Source organism: Ictidomys tridecemlineatus, chromosome 7 (assembly GCF_052094955.1).
Source record: "Ictidomys tridecemlineatus isolate mIctTri1 chromosome 7, mIctTri1.hap1, whole genome shotgun sequence".
NCBI classification, from domain to species: Eukaryota; Metazoa; Chordata; class Mammalia; order Rodentia; family Sciuridae; genus Ictidomys; species Ictidomys tridecemlineatus.
This window is the reverse complement of record NC_135483.1, coordinates 131,142,870-131,157,011: the sequence shown is the minus strand read 5'-3', so window position 1 is coordinate 131,157,011 and position 14,142 is coordinate 131,142,870. Positions and strand designations below refer to the sequence as shown.

The 14,142-nt window shown below is 46.4% G+C and overlaps 1 protein-coding gene across 1 annotated transcript; it reads right to left on the bottom strand.

Moving 5' to 3' along the window:
- Window positions 1–3,884: 3,884 nt before the first annotated feature.
- Window positions 3,885–13,633, bottom strand: Tbr1 (T-box brain transcription factor 1). The gene is made up of 6 exons (XM_005315755.4): window positions 12,687–13,633; window positions 11,954–12,108; window positions 11,451–11,572; window positions 10,716–10,874; window positions 9,482–9,543; window positions 3,885–6,416 (listed from the first exon to the last, which is right to left on the bottom strand). The coding sequence occupies exons 1-6, from the start codon at window positions 13,376–13,378 to the stop codon at window positions 5,558–5,560; spliced, it is 2,049 nt and encodes a 682-aa protein (XP_005315812.1). The 5' UTR covers window positions 13,379–13,633; the 3' UTR covers window positions 3,885–5,557.
- Window positions 13,634–14,142: the final 509 nt, after the last annotated feature.

Genomic DNA, 14,142 nt, shown 5'->3' with positions numbered 1-14,142 from the left:
TCTAGTGATAAGTAATAGGTCAAACAATCTGAAAGAATCAGCTTGTGGTACAAGCTTCATTGCATTAACAATGTCACAGCTAGTATGTTTATTAAATTAAATATTACCAGCAAGGGTCTTCTAAATGCCATGTTCCTAATACTAGATTACATATTTATTTCGGAGTTAGCATAGTAAGAAGGGGAGCTATCACTAGAAGCTCTATTAAGCCATGGATTCTTTTTTCATTGCTTTAATGGAACTATTCAAATCAAATTTTTCACGCCATGCCTTGAACACCGCTGCAAACCATACTGTGGGTGTAAAATACATGCAAGGCAGATATAATCAGCTCAGATGAGGCCAGTGACTTGTACACCATCAAGTTTACTTTATTGTGAAAGCAGTGGGGTTTTATTTCAAGTGAATATATCTTTAAGTGTGTGGCAACCTAACCCGCAAGCGGAAGACAGGAAGCGAGAAGACACATAAGTCTCAAACAGCTGAATTAAACCAAGTATAATGCAATGCCTGAAATTTTCTCCTGGTTTGTCTGTCATCTCTGAGAGATTCTTGTTTTGACAAAAGAATACCTCTGACCATTCACACAGATTCAACTTGCTTAAAAAGTCTTGGCTACCTTTGTAAAAACTGATTTCACTGATATTAGGTTAAAATATTATTCTTTCAGATATCAAAATTTATCAACCAATTGCCAACATACCAGAATAAATTAAACATTTTTAAAAATCTAAATGAGTCATTAGGCTTTTATATTGCTGTTTTCTTTATGCATACGTTTATTGTTATTGTTTCTTTCAAGGAAATCTAGATAAGCCTAATTATTACAGGATCACGAGGTTTTACTTTTTTCCCCTATCCCATGGCCAAAATGCCTACATGATAACTCATAGCCACACACAAAAAGGTGCTGTACCTGAGGACAGATTGACTCTTTCACAAAATCTTTTATGAACATATACACATTGTTAAAATATCACTTGAAGTGATATTTTAAAATAAGCAGTTTAAGTTTTCTGGGAATGTAAATGGCCTCTGTATTCAACAAAGCTTTTGTTCCTAACTTGCATCCTAAACAGAAAGTAGAACATCCCCTAAAACCTCAGTGCTAAAGAGATAAGAAATAATATGACAAAAAGAGCTGAGTCACAAAGAGTTTTAACAGTGGGATGTATAAGAAAATATAACTCAAGAGGTAAAGGGCTTCAGGAAGTCCTCCATAGACCTTAAGATACTACATTTTCAAAACTCCGGTGATGTAAGTCAGTTCTAAAAAGACAGAAACCAACTGATTTTTTTTTTTTTAAACTGGTCAGTAAATTTCAGCTAGTCCTAAAAAGTCTGTTCACGTCCTAACTGCTTTTCAGTTGCCAGGCCTGGCTTTCCAGGAACAGCAGGGAGGCAGCACCCGCAGGCCAGCGCCTAGGCCGAAAGCCCTTCCCGACCCGTAGGGTAGAGGGGGCTGTTCCTCAAGAGTCCCACCTGGACCTCGGCCCGGCTCCACGGCCTGACCCTGGGTCTAGACCTGGACCTGGACCTGGACCTGGACCTGGACCTGGACCCGAGGCTGGGAAAGCCGGGCGACCGCAGCACGCACGCCCAGCAGCCAAGCAGGGAGTCTGGCCCAGGCTCCGCGGCGGGTCCAGGACTCCCGAAACTCGGGCCTGGGCTCCGATGTGCCCGAACCAAGCTGCGGCCTTGCCTGTCAGTGCAGGACCACCGCCGCCACCCTCGCCCACTGAGCGCTCTGATCCTTCTGGGTCCACCCCGACCGGGTTGCGTCCGCCTGAAAGATTAGGAACCCGGACCCTGCAGCGCTGGGCACCTGCCGGCTGCCGCGCTCAGGTCCAAGTGAGACTGAAACTGAGTTAAAATGGCGGGGATTGTGAGTGGCGGGAAAGCAAGAGCCACACGTTCACCTTCTTTTTTCCTTCCTTTCTCTCTCTCTCTCTCTCTCTCTCTCTCTCTCTCGCTCTCTTTTTTTTTCCCCCGCAAATATACCGTTGAAAACTGAGGCAACCTGAGTTTACAGGGAGGATTCGCCACCTCTCTCGGCCCTTAAACTGACCCCCTACTCTCACGGACATACAAGGCAACTTGGATTCCAGCCTGGGACGCGAACCTTGATTCCCACTAGGCCTCCCGGAACCAAACTCTGATTCCTTTGAACAGAAGCAGGTTCTCAGACACATTGACAGTATCACTTCACTAGACACCCAAGACTCCTTGGAAGCGAGGAGAAATGATGATGCTTTAAGGGGACAAGAAAGCACACTGCCTCCGAGCGCGTGGCTGCAAATTTACCTCACGCTGACTCAGTCCACACAGCAGATGGTGGCAGAGCTGCAAGGGAAACGACCTCCCCAATTTTTTTAAAGAACTTCCTAATAGCAGCTAAAGCGCGTCTTTCAGTACAAGGCACTACGTTCCTGTGAAATCTATCCTCAGCTCCCAAGAGCTTCGTTTACGCACATGACACCACTCCTTTGCTCTCAGGGACTCTGCCCCGAGGGCTGAGGGCCCCGCCAGGCGCGCGCGCTCTCTCGACCAGGCCTCGGGTCCCAGAGCTGAGCGCCGTCCCCCCCGCGGCCTCGAGTTCTTACCACCCCTGCCCCCGCAGCCTCTCCCCCGCGACCGCACGTGCGCCTGCTCCTCAGAGCGACTAGGTGGCCAGGTAGCACGAGCTCAGCCCTGGTCGGGTGAGTGATTACGTGAATGCGTTACTCCACTTCACTTGCTAACACATGCACCGTGTTTTGTACTTTTCGTCCTCTTCTTTAGTTCTTAGATGTGGAAAGGAGAAGGAAACACAAAGGAGAATCAGTCATCGCTTTTCTGTGTGGCAGACAAAACTCCACGGAACGCCGTCTAGTGGCGGAATTGTCCAGGGAAGGCAAGTCAGTTTCATCCTTCCTCGAATTTTCTTTTTAATTGGATTTTTGAAGGTTCTTTACGTCTGTCAGACTGCAAAGGGGACACAGGACAGTCTCTAGATTTTGTCCGGTAACCTGAGGCCAGCCCAGACTAAGCAAGAACGTTAAACCATTTTTCTGACTCTATCCTGAATCACCTCTTTAGAGACCAAAGGCCAAAAAACCCCACTTCTCTACCAGGTGAAGGTGGAACTCTGCGGAATCCTTGCCTAAGGCGCAGCGGCCCCCAGGCGGAAATTTCTCATTTTTATATTTGTTCTCAAGGGATGGGAATCTGGTCTGGGTGGGAACTGGCACGGGAACTCCTGTAAAGTAGTGACATAGCTAAGTAGCCTCCAGACACCTCCCAAAACAAGTTTTAAACTCAGTGCTTACAAATGGCTCTTCCTTGGATTTGTTCTATGGATCCTTCTCTACCCCACCCCTCATGATCCCCCAAAACCATTCACTCAAGAAATGTAGTCCATTCTGTGTTTGCATTTACCTCCAAGGCCTCTTAGTAAGACCAAAATTTTTGACACCTGTCGTCAACAGCCTGTCTTATCATGCTTTAAAATTACAGCCTACTCTCATCCAATACTTCCCACCTTACTTTGTGAAATTTAAAGAAATTCTTAACTCCTTATTTAAAGACCCTACTTTTCCTGTTCGCCTCATTTCTAACTTCAAAGAGAATCAGAGACATATATGAAGAAAGTAGGTATATTTTCGGTTGGGGGTATGAGCGCAATAAAAAGAAACTTGACTCACAGGGAACTAAATAACTGTAAATAAAAAGGAAATCACAATTCCTGAGAGTGCTATAAAGCAAATTCAAGGAGGAAGTTAGAGGTGGTTCCAAATAAACATTCTACTCCTTATCAGTAGGAACAGGCTAATCTTCCTTAACCCTTAAAAGTAATTACCTATAATAATTATTTTCAAACTGTAAACTGCTTTCAAACACCATAGTTAGCGTTTTACCAGGTTTATTTTACTTGTATACACAGACGATACAAACGAGCAAAAAACAAAACGTTTCTCAATGGAGTGTGTACTTGTATAAATTATTCAGTTCACAGACAAAACGAAACAAATATAAAAATCACAACATTTGATTTACAGAAGAGCCAAAATATACACACGTTTAGACCCTGAATTCCTATTAGGAAAAAATCCCCCCATGGACTGGAATCTAGATTGAATATTGTGTATGATGCATATTTCACATTAATTTTAAAATACAAAAAAAGTATAGGTTTGCTACACAACATTAGAAATCTTACTAATCTATTTCCAGGGGGATTAATGTTCCTTATCAAATATGACAAGACTTAGAGGGGGGAAATCAGTCTTATTTGCATTATGCTAGTGTTTTCCCAAGGAAGTCAAATTTCAGCTGTTTCTAAGTGGCAGGGGGAATCATTTTCAAAACTAAAATGCAGTAAAATATACAACTCACACAATTCATCTTCACTAGACTACACTATAGTTACCAACAATTCAGTCATCTATATCATTAGTAGAGTATTCATTACAAAGATTTACAGCATATAAAGGTGGAGGGGGCTGAAAAGATATTCAAAAACAGTTTGTCAGCATATTTGGCACCTGCACAGACCAGTAATGGATTTGGCACTTTGGGGAAAACAAATAAGGCAAAATAATATTGCTGATGTCGAGCTATTCTATTTAGAAGGAAGGGAGGAAAACACAACTCCAGTTAACTTTGCTTTGCAGGCATCATGCCACTTAATCTACTTGCCTATGAACAGACACCTATCCTTTACAGGTGTTTGGGCAGATTCTCCTTAGCTATTTGTGTGCATTAGGGCACATAGTAATTATTTCATGCAACGAATTGAGGAGAAGTGAGAAACCCATGACTATCAAGTATTTCATTGTTTCCAGAGCCTCTTAGAATGTTTTTAATTATCTCACAAGAAAATAGAGAAGAGAGAAAGGAAGAATGAGAGAAGAAAAGGAAAAGGAAGGAAACGGAAATAAAAAGGTTAAGCATGAACTGGTTTTGTGCCTTGACGATGAGAATAAAAACTAGCCATTCGTTACAATAAATTAACACTATGTACAATCATTTCACAGGCTTTGTTCCACTACAATTATTAACATCCCTACCATCCATCCATCCATCCATCCACTCGGGGATAAGAAAGGACGCGCTGGGTGGGTCCAGGTTCTAGAGTCAACATCCTATGGTTAATGGGGAGGCCGAGACATGGCGAGTCGGAATCGATTCTGCCTGACTGGATTGCCCAGGTCTCCTAAAGGTGAAGAGTTTCATTACAAGAAAAAGAAGGAGGAGGTGAGAGAGAGACGAAGGGGAGGAGGATTATTAGAAGGATAACTTCATAGAAGGAGATGAAGTTGGAAAACCAAAAGGTTTACAGCAAAGTTGAAGGTCGGTGCTCTAATTGCAGAGACGGCTGTGCAAATAAAAGGGGGGGTAGGGTTAAATCATAGTGGGAGACCTGCACTTATTCGCTGCAGACGGTCATCGAGGGTCAGGTAAAATGAGAGGGCACTCAAAGTAGGGCCTGGGAAAGAGGAACTGGGGAAGAGCTGTGAGGGGCTGGCTGGGGGGTAGGGCCGCGGCGGCGCGCGGGCCCTAAGCAGGCAGGGGCGGCCTAGCTGTGCGAGTAGAAGCCGTAGTAGCCGCCTATGTCCTTGGCACAGTTCTTCTCGCAGTCCCGCTGGGCCAGCACCTCGCTCTTGAGTGGGGACGAGCTTTCGGACACCGGCGTGTCTGCTGGCGAAATCCGCCTCCTCTTGGCCTGCTCGTAAATCCCCGAGTCGCTCGAATCGATGGACTTGATGGAGGAGGGCGTCTCGATCCAGCTGGAGTCGGACAGGTCCTTGGGCTTGGCGTCCTCGGCGGTCCCGGGCGGAAGCGGCGAGCGCTCTGCGGCCAGGCCCTCGGCCTCCTCGCCCAGGTAAGGGTTGGCTCCCGCCATGCGCGCGGCAGCCGCGGCGCTGTTGGGCCAGCAGGGCAGCACAGAGCCCGATTTGGCGCCGCAGTACTGCGGGGGGCTGCGTGCGCCCCAGCCCGACGGGTCGGCGTAGTAGCCGAGCGGGCGGCCGGTGCAGCCGGCTGCCTGAAGTGGCAGCGCCTTCACGCCCGCCGCCGCGTAGGAGAGCAGCGTGGCCGCGTTACCCGCGAAGTCCGTGGCGGTGTCGTAGGCCGAGGCCGCGAAGTCTAGCCGGTTGTTTGCTGGCGTCACAAACCAGCGCTGCGGCGATGGCGCGCCGGGGTCCTCGGCCTGCTGCGGGGACAGCAACCCATTGGTGTGCGGCACGCTGCGGTCGGTCCCCGGCCCAGGGCCCGCGCCTGCACCCGGGTGGAAACGGGCCTTGGCGTAGTTGCTCACGAACTGGTCTTGCAGGAAAGAGCCGGCCATGGCGTAGCGAGCGCCGGGCACAATCTGCGAGCGCGGAGAGTCGTTGGGCGACGGGGTCAGGCGGTCCATGTCGCAGCCCGTGTAGATCCTGCGGGGGAAGGGAGAAAGAGAGAACCGACGGGTGGCGCGGAGGTCCCTTTAGGGTGCTGAAGGGAAGGATACCTCCACTTTTCGCCCACCTCCACACTTTCCGTCTGTAATTTGCCCTTGCCATACAGAATGGATGCAACAGAAGGTCACAGGACCTACATCCTCCCCAAAATAAGTCTTGGGTTTATAAGGAGGCCGTTTGTCTATGCAGAAACCTAAGCAGGACGTAGAGCACCTAGAGGAAGGCTTTCCTCTTCCCCTTCTCTCTCCTGCTAAGGGCACAGGGGACTCCCGAGGGGCCCGCAGGAGGCTTTCGTCCCATTTCTCCACAGTATGTACGCACATTGAGCCAGAGTACACTGGGACTGAGGCATTTGCCCAATGGGCCTTTTCCTCTGTGGCGAGTTTCTGAGTGAAATTTTTAAAATAGGTACCCACTCCCTTCACCATTTTAACACCTCCTATGTCCATTTGATTGTTCGATGATTTTGCTCCTCCATTTTCTAGATAGTCTAAGCCAGCCCTAGGGAGAATACTACTTGGGGGGCGGGGGTTGAGGGGGGGGCACATAAATCCAGGTAGTAATCATCAAAGACTGGCTTTCGCTGGTCTTCTGAGACTCTGGTAATTGCTGCTGGAAGGTATATTTTGTCTATTGTTTCCCCTGTGTGAGCCTTTGACTCCCACCTCTACCAATGCAAACGAATGAGAATGACTCTTTGGAAACAATCATCCCCATCAATAAAACTCTTTAAAAAGTGAAAATGTTCTTTACTCCGACCTTCTCTACCCCCAGCTTTTGATCCACCCTTGGCAATAACTTTAGGGCAAACTCCTACAGTACAGTTATCAACCTCCCCCAAGCAATGAACCACTTACAATAGCTAACCCTCACAACAGCATATACGTGCTAGGTACTGTTTTCTGTAGAATGTACAGATAATAACTTATTTAACTTACTGCAACCCCACTTTACTGATGAGTAAACTAAGGCAAAGGGAAGCTAAATAACTTGCCTAATCACAAACAGAGTTTGTGTTGTTGGGAATTACCTTAGATAAAAGTTAACATTTAGGCCCTGGGCCTAGGAAATCCCATTAGAATTGAAGGGGAATCGGGGATTGGATGAAGATTAGAAGTGTTTGCTCGTACACATACACACATGCCTCCCTTTTTATTTAGCTCACACATGAGTCTTTTAGTCTTTAGTCAACAGACTGTTTTGAAGGAAAGCCCCAGTCTTGTCAGACCTTAATCCTTTGGGGAGGAGATTCCCTGGTGAGTGGCCAAGTAACCTCCTAGTACCCCAGGAACTCTTGTGCCTCTCTGTATTTCTCCAAAATCAAGCCTGCCCAGTCAATTAAGCGGGGAAAGGAAATATCATAAACCACTCAATTCTTCACTATCCCCCTAAAAAGCCCAAAGTATGTTTTTATATAGTTAAAAAATATATGAAAAATATAGTGATTTAAGAAAGGGAAGTGGCTTTTCCAAGACAGAGGATGAGGGACAGGTGAGAATGGCAATGGCTGCTCAAGTGCATTCTGGTGACTACGATAATTTACCTCTAGAAATTTAATTCCAGTTTCAAATAAGAGAAAAAGAGGGAGGCAGAAAGGGAACATAACTAGGAAGGTACAGATATCTTCTCTGTTTACCATCACAATACTTTAAAAAGAAAAAAAAAAACAGTCTGCAAAAGATACAGTTTAGATGCCCATCCAGGTCCCAAACCACTTGGGATTACTGAATTGATTTGTGCAAAATAAAATACTTTGGAACAGATGTTCATAACAGAATTAAAAGCTCAAAATCAATAGGATTCTCCTCCAGTATCCCTGGTCTCCTGGGCCACATTCTTTCAACTGTGCTGGCCCCACCTTTTCAGGTTGTGAGAACTTGGGCAGCCAAGTTTTTATTCTGGGGAATCATTGATGAGGCTTGCTTCCTCTGAACTACTTTTGAGGAAAGCATAAGAAGGTTATATACAGTGATGCCAATGACTATCTTTTAAATAAAATATCAAGAGAGAAGATGGATATCTGCCTGGAAATTGAATAGAGGCAGCCACCTGCCTTTTCCTCTACACATTTAATCTATTCCTAGACAAAAACAGCTTCAACTTTTGAGCTGTATCCCAAACACTCAATCCAAGCCATGAAACTAAGATGTATGTACCCTTCTCTCCTATAGACAGAAAAAGTGGGGGAACTTGCAATACAGATTTAGATTTTGCTATATAACACTGTCTGAATTCTTAAGCACTATGACTGGCCCCTGAGTGAGAATCCCAAAACAACCCCAGAAAACGTTTAGTTTACACCTACTGCTGCCTCCAGAGAATAGCTTTTTGCTAGAAGAAGAGAGTTAGGTAAGAAGCCTGAAAAAAAAGGGGTGGACCAACGCATTTAATTGACACATGGTTAGATATAAAAGATGAGGAACTATTTGTCTTTTGAAGCTTATAAATAATACACAGCAACAGCATCTTAGACCTTCCCGAAGTATGAATTGACTATAACCAATTCTACTCATGAACTCGCCTGTGATGGGTGCACATTTTTTTTTTCAGTCCATAGTAAACTTGCATAGGAAATGCTATTACACAAAACTTGGAAATGGGTAAATAAAAGTCACATATGCCAAGGAGACTGTAACAACTGCCAGAGCCACATGCACTTTCAGGCAGAATTGCCCGTTTCAGACACAGACAATCTGAGCTGAGCATCTGCAGTGCCACATACAACACCCGCACCCAGGAACAAGGGCAGCTTCCTCAGCCAGCCAAACCCAGAGGCCGCCAACTTAGTAATTCCCAGGAAAGCTAAAAATAGGTAGAGGAAACCTTTGACCCAAATCACACAAATACCAAGCCACAAGATCATCAGAGAGCAGGGGAACCAACAGAGAGAGAGAGAGAGAGAGAGAGAGAGAGAGAGAGAGAGAGAGAGACCTCAATTAACTCACACATTCTAACTTCCAAAACCCTTGTACATGATGATCCACCCATGACCTAAAGGCCAATCCACAACTATTTGAAAAGGAACATGCAAAATTACTTACGTGTCATAATTATCCCGAAATCCTTTTGCAAAGGGGTTGTGATCTATTTTCAGTTGTGTAATCTAGGGAAGAAAAAAAGGGGGGGGGATGACTGTAATTTCCCCTTCTTATATCATCTGACACTTATTATAGGGACTTAAGGCCTATGGCTTTATTAAATAACAAGATTTCCCTACCTGAAAAATTAGAGAGAATAAATGAAAAGACAAAAAAGAGCAAGTATCATGAAAGTTATGAAGGACATATTTAAATTAGTGACCCCTAAAACTGAGGCATTGTTTTCAATGAACTCTCCTGTGTGTTCTGATTTGGTTCAAACTCACATTTTTAAAATTCTTGTTTCACATAATGCACTTGCACAAAAATCTTTTTAAAAGAACTTGAATTCATCACCAAATTTGCCTATTTTAAGTGTTTTGCCATATTTTTAAAAGTTGGTCACTTTTGATTCACAACTGAGGAACAGGCAAATTGCATCTCAAACTCGGGTTTGATTTAAAATAAAAGCATGTTTTAATTTTTAATATTTTCATTTAACTAAAAAACACACATTTAAAAAAACTCTATCATTCCTAGTAGTCAAATCAGCCAGTAAAATCAGTTTTTGTAAACATACAAATACTGAAGAGGTTCGAGTGCCAGAAAACTCTGTAGCTCCCAGTAATTTGATTTATTGTATTTTCACATATAGGAATGCATGTTTTTTCTTTTCTTTCTTTCTTTCTTTTATATCCCAGAACAGACTGTTTTGAAGGAGAGCCCCAGTCTTGTCTTGTAATATTTGTTCATTTTAACCATCAATTCTGAAAATTTTTGAATTATTTTTTTTAGATGTCAAAACTTGCCGAGAATAAAACGGGGAGATCTGCTCGTTTCCTAAAGGAAAGAGGGAAAAGAAACAAAGAAGGGGGAAGGGAGGGGAGAGAGAGATTTTAATTTGTCCTACTTTAAGGAACAAATTAAAACTTCCTTTTAGGAAGAGACCCTAGAAATCCTGGCCACCTCATAGTGACCGAGTCAGAGAGAAAATCGAAAAATAGGAAGCATTGTCCCGGGCTTAGTATTTAGGGAAGTGCCTACCAGGCCCCTAGCCCTAAGCCTAAAGCGCTCAGCAGAGCCAGCTGTTGCTGATGTTGGTGCTGTTAGCGTCAGAGCCCAGGAGGGCGCGGGGATACGGAGGGTGCGGGAAATGTCAGCGCCGCCAGCCGCGCACACAGACTCTAGGCCTCCTTACATCGGTGTTTTGGTAGGCGGTGACCGCGATGAACTGGGTCTCGGGAAAAGTGAATGTTTGCACGCGACCAGGCTGGCTGGTGTCCTCCGTGCCGTCCTCGTTCACTTCCACCACATGCAGGCGGGGCTGGTACTTGTGCAAGGACTGTAAAACCACCATCTGTCCGACGAAGAAAAAGGAGAATGCCGAGCGGCGTGTTAACTCGGTGGTCGTGCCGGTGGTTGTGTGCGACCGGCCGCTACTCCAAAGCCGGGCGAGGACAAACTAGATCCCGCCACCCCGGGATAACTGACCAAGGGACCCGTCCGGCTAGTGACTGGGTGGCTGCAGCAGATGGGTCCTCGCGCCTCAGGGAGCGAGAATCCGCCTGGATACTCGCGAAAACCAAACCCGACCGCGGATCCTCAAGAGCCCTTCTCCTAGACCTCCTTTGAGGAGAAACAAAGATTTTTCACAACCTGCAGATCTCTTGGGTTCCCTTCTCAAAATCAATCGGTATTTGTACTTGGGAAGGTCGGGAACTCCGGAATTGGGCCAGGATTGGGGGGCAAAAAGAACAACTTTATAGATCTAATATAATTTTGAGTGGCGGAAATATAATTTTTTAGTATTTAATGAAGCAAAGCACCATCCAGTTTCGCTTGCTGTTTTATACTGTCGAACGGTGTGTGCGTGCGTGTGTGTGAGTGTGTGTGTGAGAGGGGGGAGGGAGGCACGAGCGCTTGAGCCACTGACCTGCCCATTGTTGTTTGAAGCTCCTTTGTTGTTCGTTAGTTTTAATTTTCCAAAAGAGATTTCTTGGCGCATCCAGTGAGCCCCAGTGTTCGGGGAATCTGGATGCATATAGACCCGATTTCCTAGAGAAAGAAGTACGTTGTTTACATATGCCCGGGGCACTGCCCAGTCCTAACTCCTCACTTCATAGCGCGCGAGCCCGTGCGCGCGCGTACACACACACACACACACACACACACACACACACACACACACCTCACTCCACTGTGAGGCCCATTAGCTCGGCTTTTTAAGGCCGTGCTTTCTTCCTATTAACTGGGGATGATTAAAATAGCTTTTGCATAATCCTCCCCCTCTCGCTCAGTCTGTCCCCTTGTCCCTCGTCTCCTTTAAGAAGTCATTGGCCGATCGTTTTAAAAGTCGCTCGCCAGTCCACAAAGGCTTTAATTAATCATTCTCACCTAAATAAGTGTCAAGAAAAAGTGTTAATTGGAAGGACTTGCCTTGCACATTGGTGTCCGCTTTGCCGCAAGGAACCCATTTGCCTCCTTGAAACCTCCAGTGATTGGGATCCGCCAAAATCACATCCACAAAAATATTGTAATGAGCCGTGGGATCGAGACCAGAAATGTTAAAACTTAAAAAAGGAAACATGCGCCTATTTAAATTAAGCGGGGCGGGGGGAGAGAAAACAAGGGAAAAAGAAAATAAGTGTTAAAGATTAAATGCAAGAAGCGGGGCGCCAGATAGCAAAGCAAAACTTGTTCTCCAAGGGTAGATTAACGGATCTAGAAAAGGGGTGGTGGGAAAGGAAAGAAGTGGGACTGAACGGGAAGAGCAGCGAGTCAGCTGGAGTGGGGGAGTCGACAGGTATCACTGCTCAGGTAGAGAGCAAGGTTGGCGACCTGCCTCTCCACCTCACGGTCCACACAGGCGTTGATGCGTCCCTCCCATCACCCGGCAGCCTGCCGGGGCTCTTCCTCTTTCTCTCGCCTTTTTCCAGCCACTGACTGGCTCTCCGACCGCGTTCGTACATCTGTCTCCCCCCTACCAACATCACCACGGCGGTTATCCCTTCCACTTTCCCCTTTTCCAAAACCAGCCAACTCCAGGGCGCTGCAGAGCGCCTTCCATTCTGTCCCGACCCCAAATAGTCGCTGCCGCGGCGGTCAAAACCTGGGTGCGCTTGCCCCCTGGCCGTGCCTGGAGCAGCGGCAGCCAAGAATGTAGCATTACCTTCCCTGTTTGGTGATGATCATCTCCGTTTGGTGCCGGTGAAATTTCAGCCAAAGGGGCCTGTTGCACAGGTACACCTGTGCCTTGCCGGGTACCAACCCCGGCTGAGTGGAGGAGAACTGGTAGAACGGGGCTCCTTGGTAGGAGTGGCCGTATTGCTGTGGGTAGGGGTAGCCCGCGGTGGGGTAGCCCTGCGGTGATGAGTTGGACAGGAGGCTGTTGTATGCTCCGTTGGTGATGACCGGGTGGTGGGCCATGTAGCGGCTGGGGCTGCCGATGGAGAAGGCGGGGTGCGCCGGTCCGTGCTGGCCGGGGTACGGGAACATGGCACTGGGAGCAGTGGCCGCAGACTGTGGCTGGCTGGACTGAGATAGGAGGTAGCGATCTGCAGCAGAGCCATCGAAACTGTGACGAAGCTCAGAGACCCCGTCCAAGACAGGAGAGAGTTTACTTCTCTGGACGTCCCCTGGTGAGTCCTTGGAGTCAGGAAAATTGTCTGTATCTGACTGATTCGTCATCCCCCTGGTAATTTTTTTCAAAGGTGAACTTCTCTCCAGGTTGTCAGTGGTCGAGATAATGGGATGATCGTGCAAGACAAGCTCAGATCCGCCTGAATGTGGGTAGCTGCTGCTCACATTGAGAAATTTCTTGGAGAGCATGATAGAAGGAGAAAGGCAATGCTCCAGCTGCATAGCTCTAGAACCTGAACACTTGCCCTCCCGTCCCTCGTTTTTAAAGTCCTATTTATCATAAACTAGACATCCACAGACCCCCTCACTAGACAGAAAGCACTTCAACCAGCAAATGCTTCTCAAAGGTTTGATTTACTTTTTTTTTCCCTGGGAGAAGAGATTGGCCAATTGACACTATGCAGCAATCAGAAAAGGCTCACTTTTGATCTTGCTGCTTGTGCAGCCGATGAAACGGCTCCTGCCATTGGTTAACTGCTGACAGTAATTTAATTAGATAGACATTAATTAGGATAATCACCTGGCTCCTGGTCGCGACGATCATGGCAAATTTAAGGGGATGATTTTATTGTTGGCTTGGGGGGTGGGGGATGTGTGTTGGTTTACGTGAGCACTGTTGTGTCACCTTTAAGCTTTGTGACCACTGCTTTAGGAAGATTCAAAGATGTGCAATTTACTAAACATTTCCTACCTTCCCCCCTCTTCCCCCCTTTAGAGCCGAGGGGCGGAGGAGGAAATTCGATGATGCTAGGAGACTTTTCGGATCTGAATGAGCCAAATATTCAGTTGAATGTAACGATTTCAAGTGCAAAGTATACAAAGCGCGAGCCGGTGGCCTCTTCTCGCCCTGTAAAAGTTCCAGAGTCTGTCTTTTCCAGTTAATACAGAAGCACACAACACCTGAGTCGGTGCATTGTGAGCAGGTACTGCGTGTCCTTGGTGCCCTCACCCCATCCCCCACCTTTTAAACTATATACATAAATAAG

What these genes read in the sequence shown, in the direction of transcription:
- Tbr1 (XM_005315755.4), bottom strand. Translation starts at nt 13,378, where the DNA reads ATGCAGCTGGAGCATTGCCTTTCTCCTTCTATCATGCTCTCCAAGAAA. An exon ending in AGCGGACACCAATGTGCAAG is followed by an intron (nt 11,573 to 11,953) that starts GCAAGTCCTTCC and finishes TTCTTTCTCTAG; the next exon opens with GAAATCGGGTCTATATGCAT. An exon ending in CTTCAAACAACAATGGGCAG is followed by an intron (nt 10,875 to 11,450) that starts GTCAGTGGCTCA and finishes TTCGTCGGACAG; the next exon opens with ATGGTGGTTTTACAGTCCTT.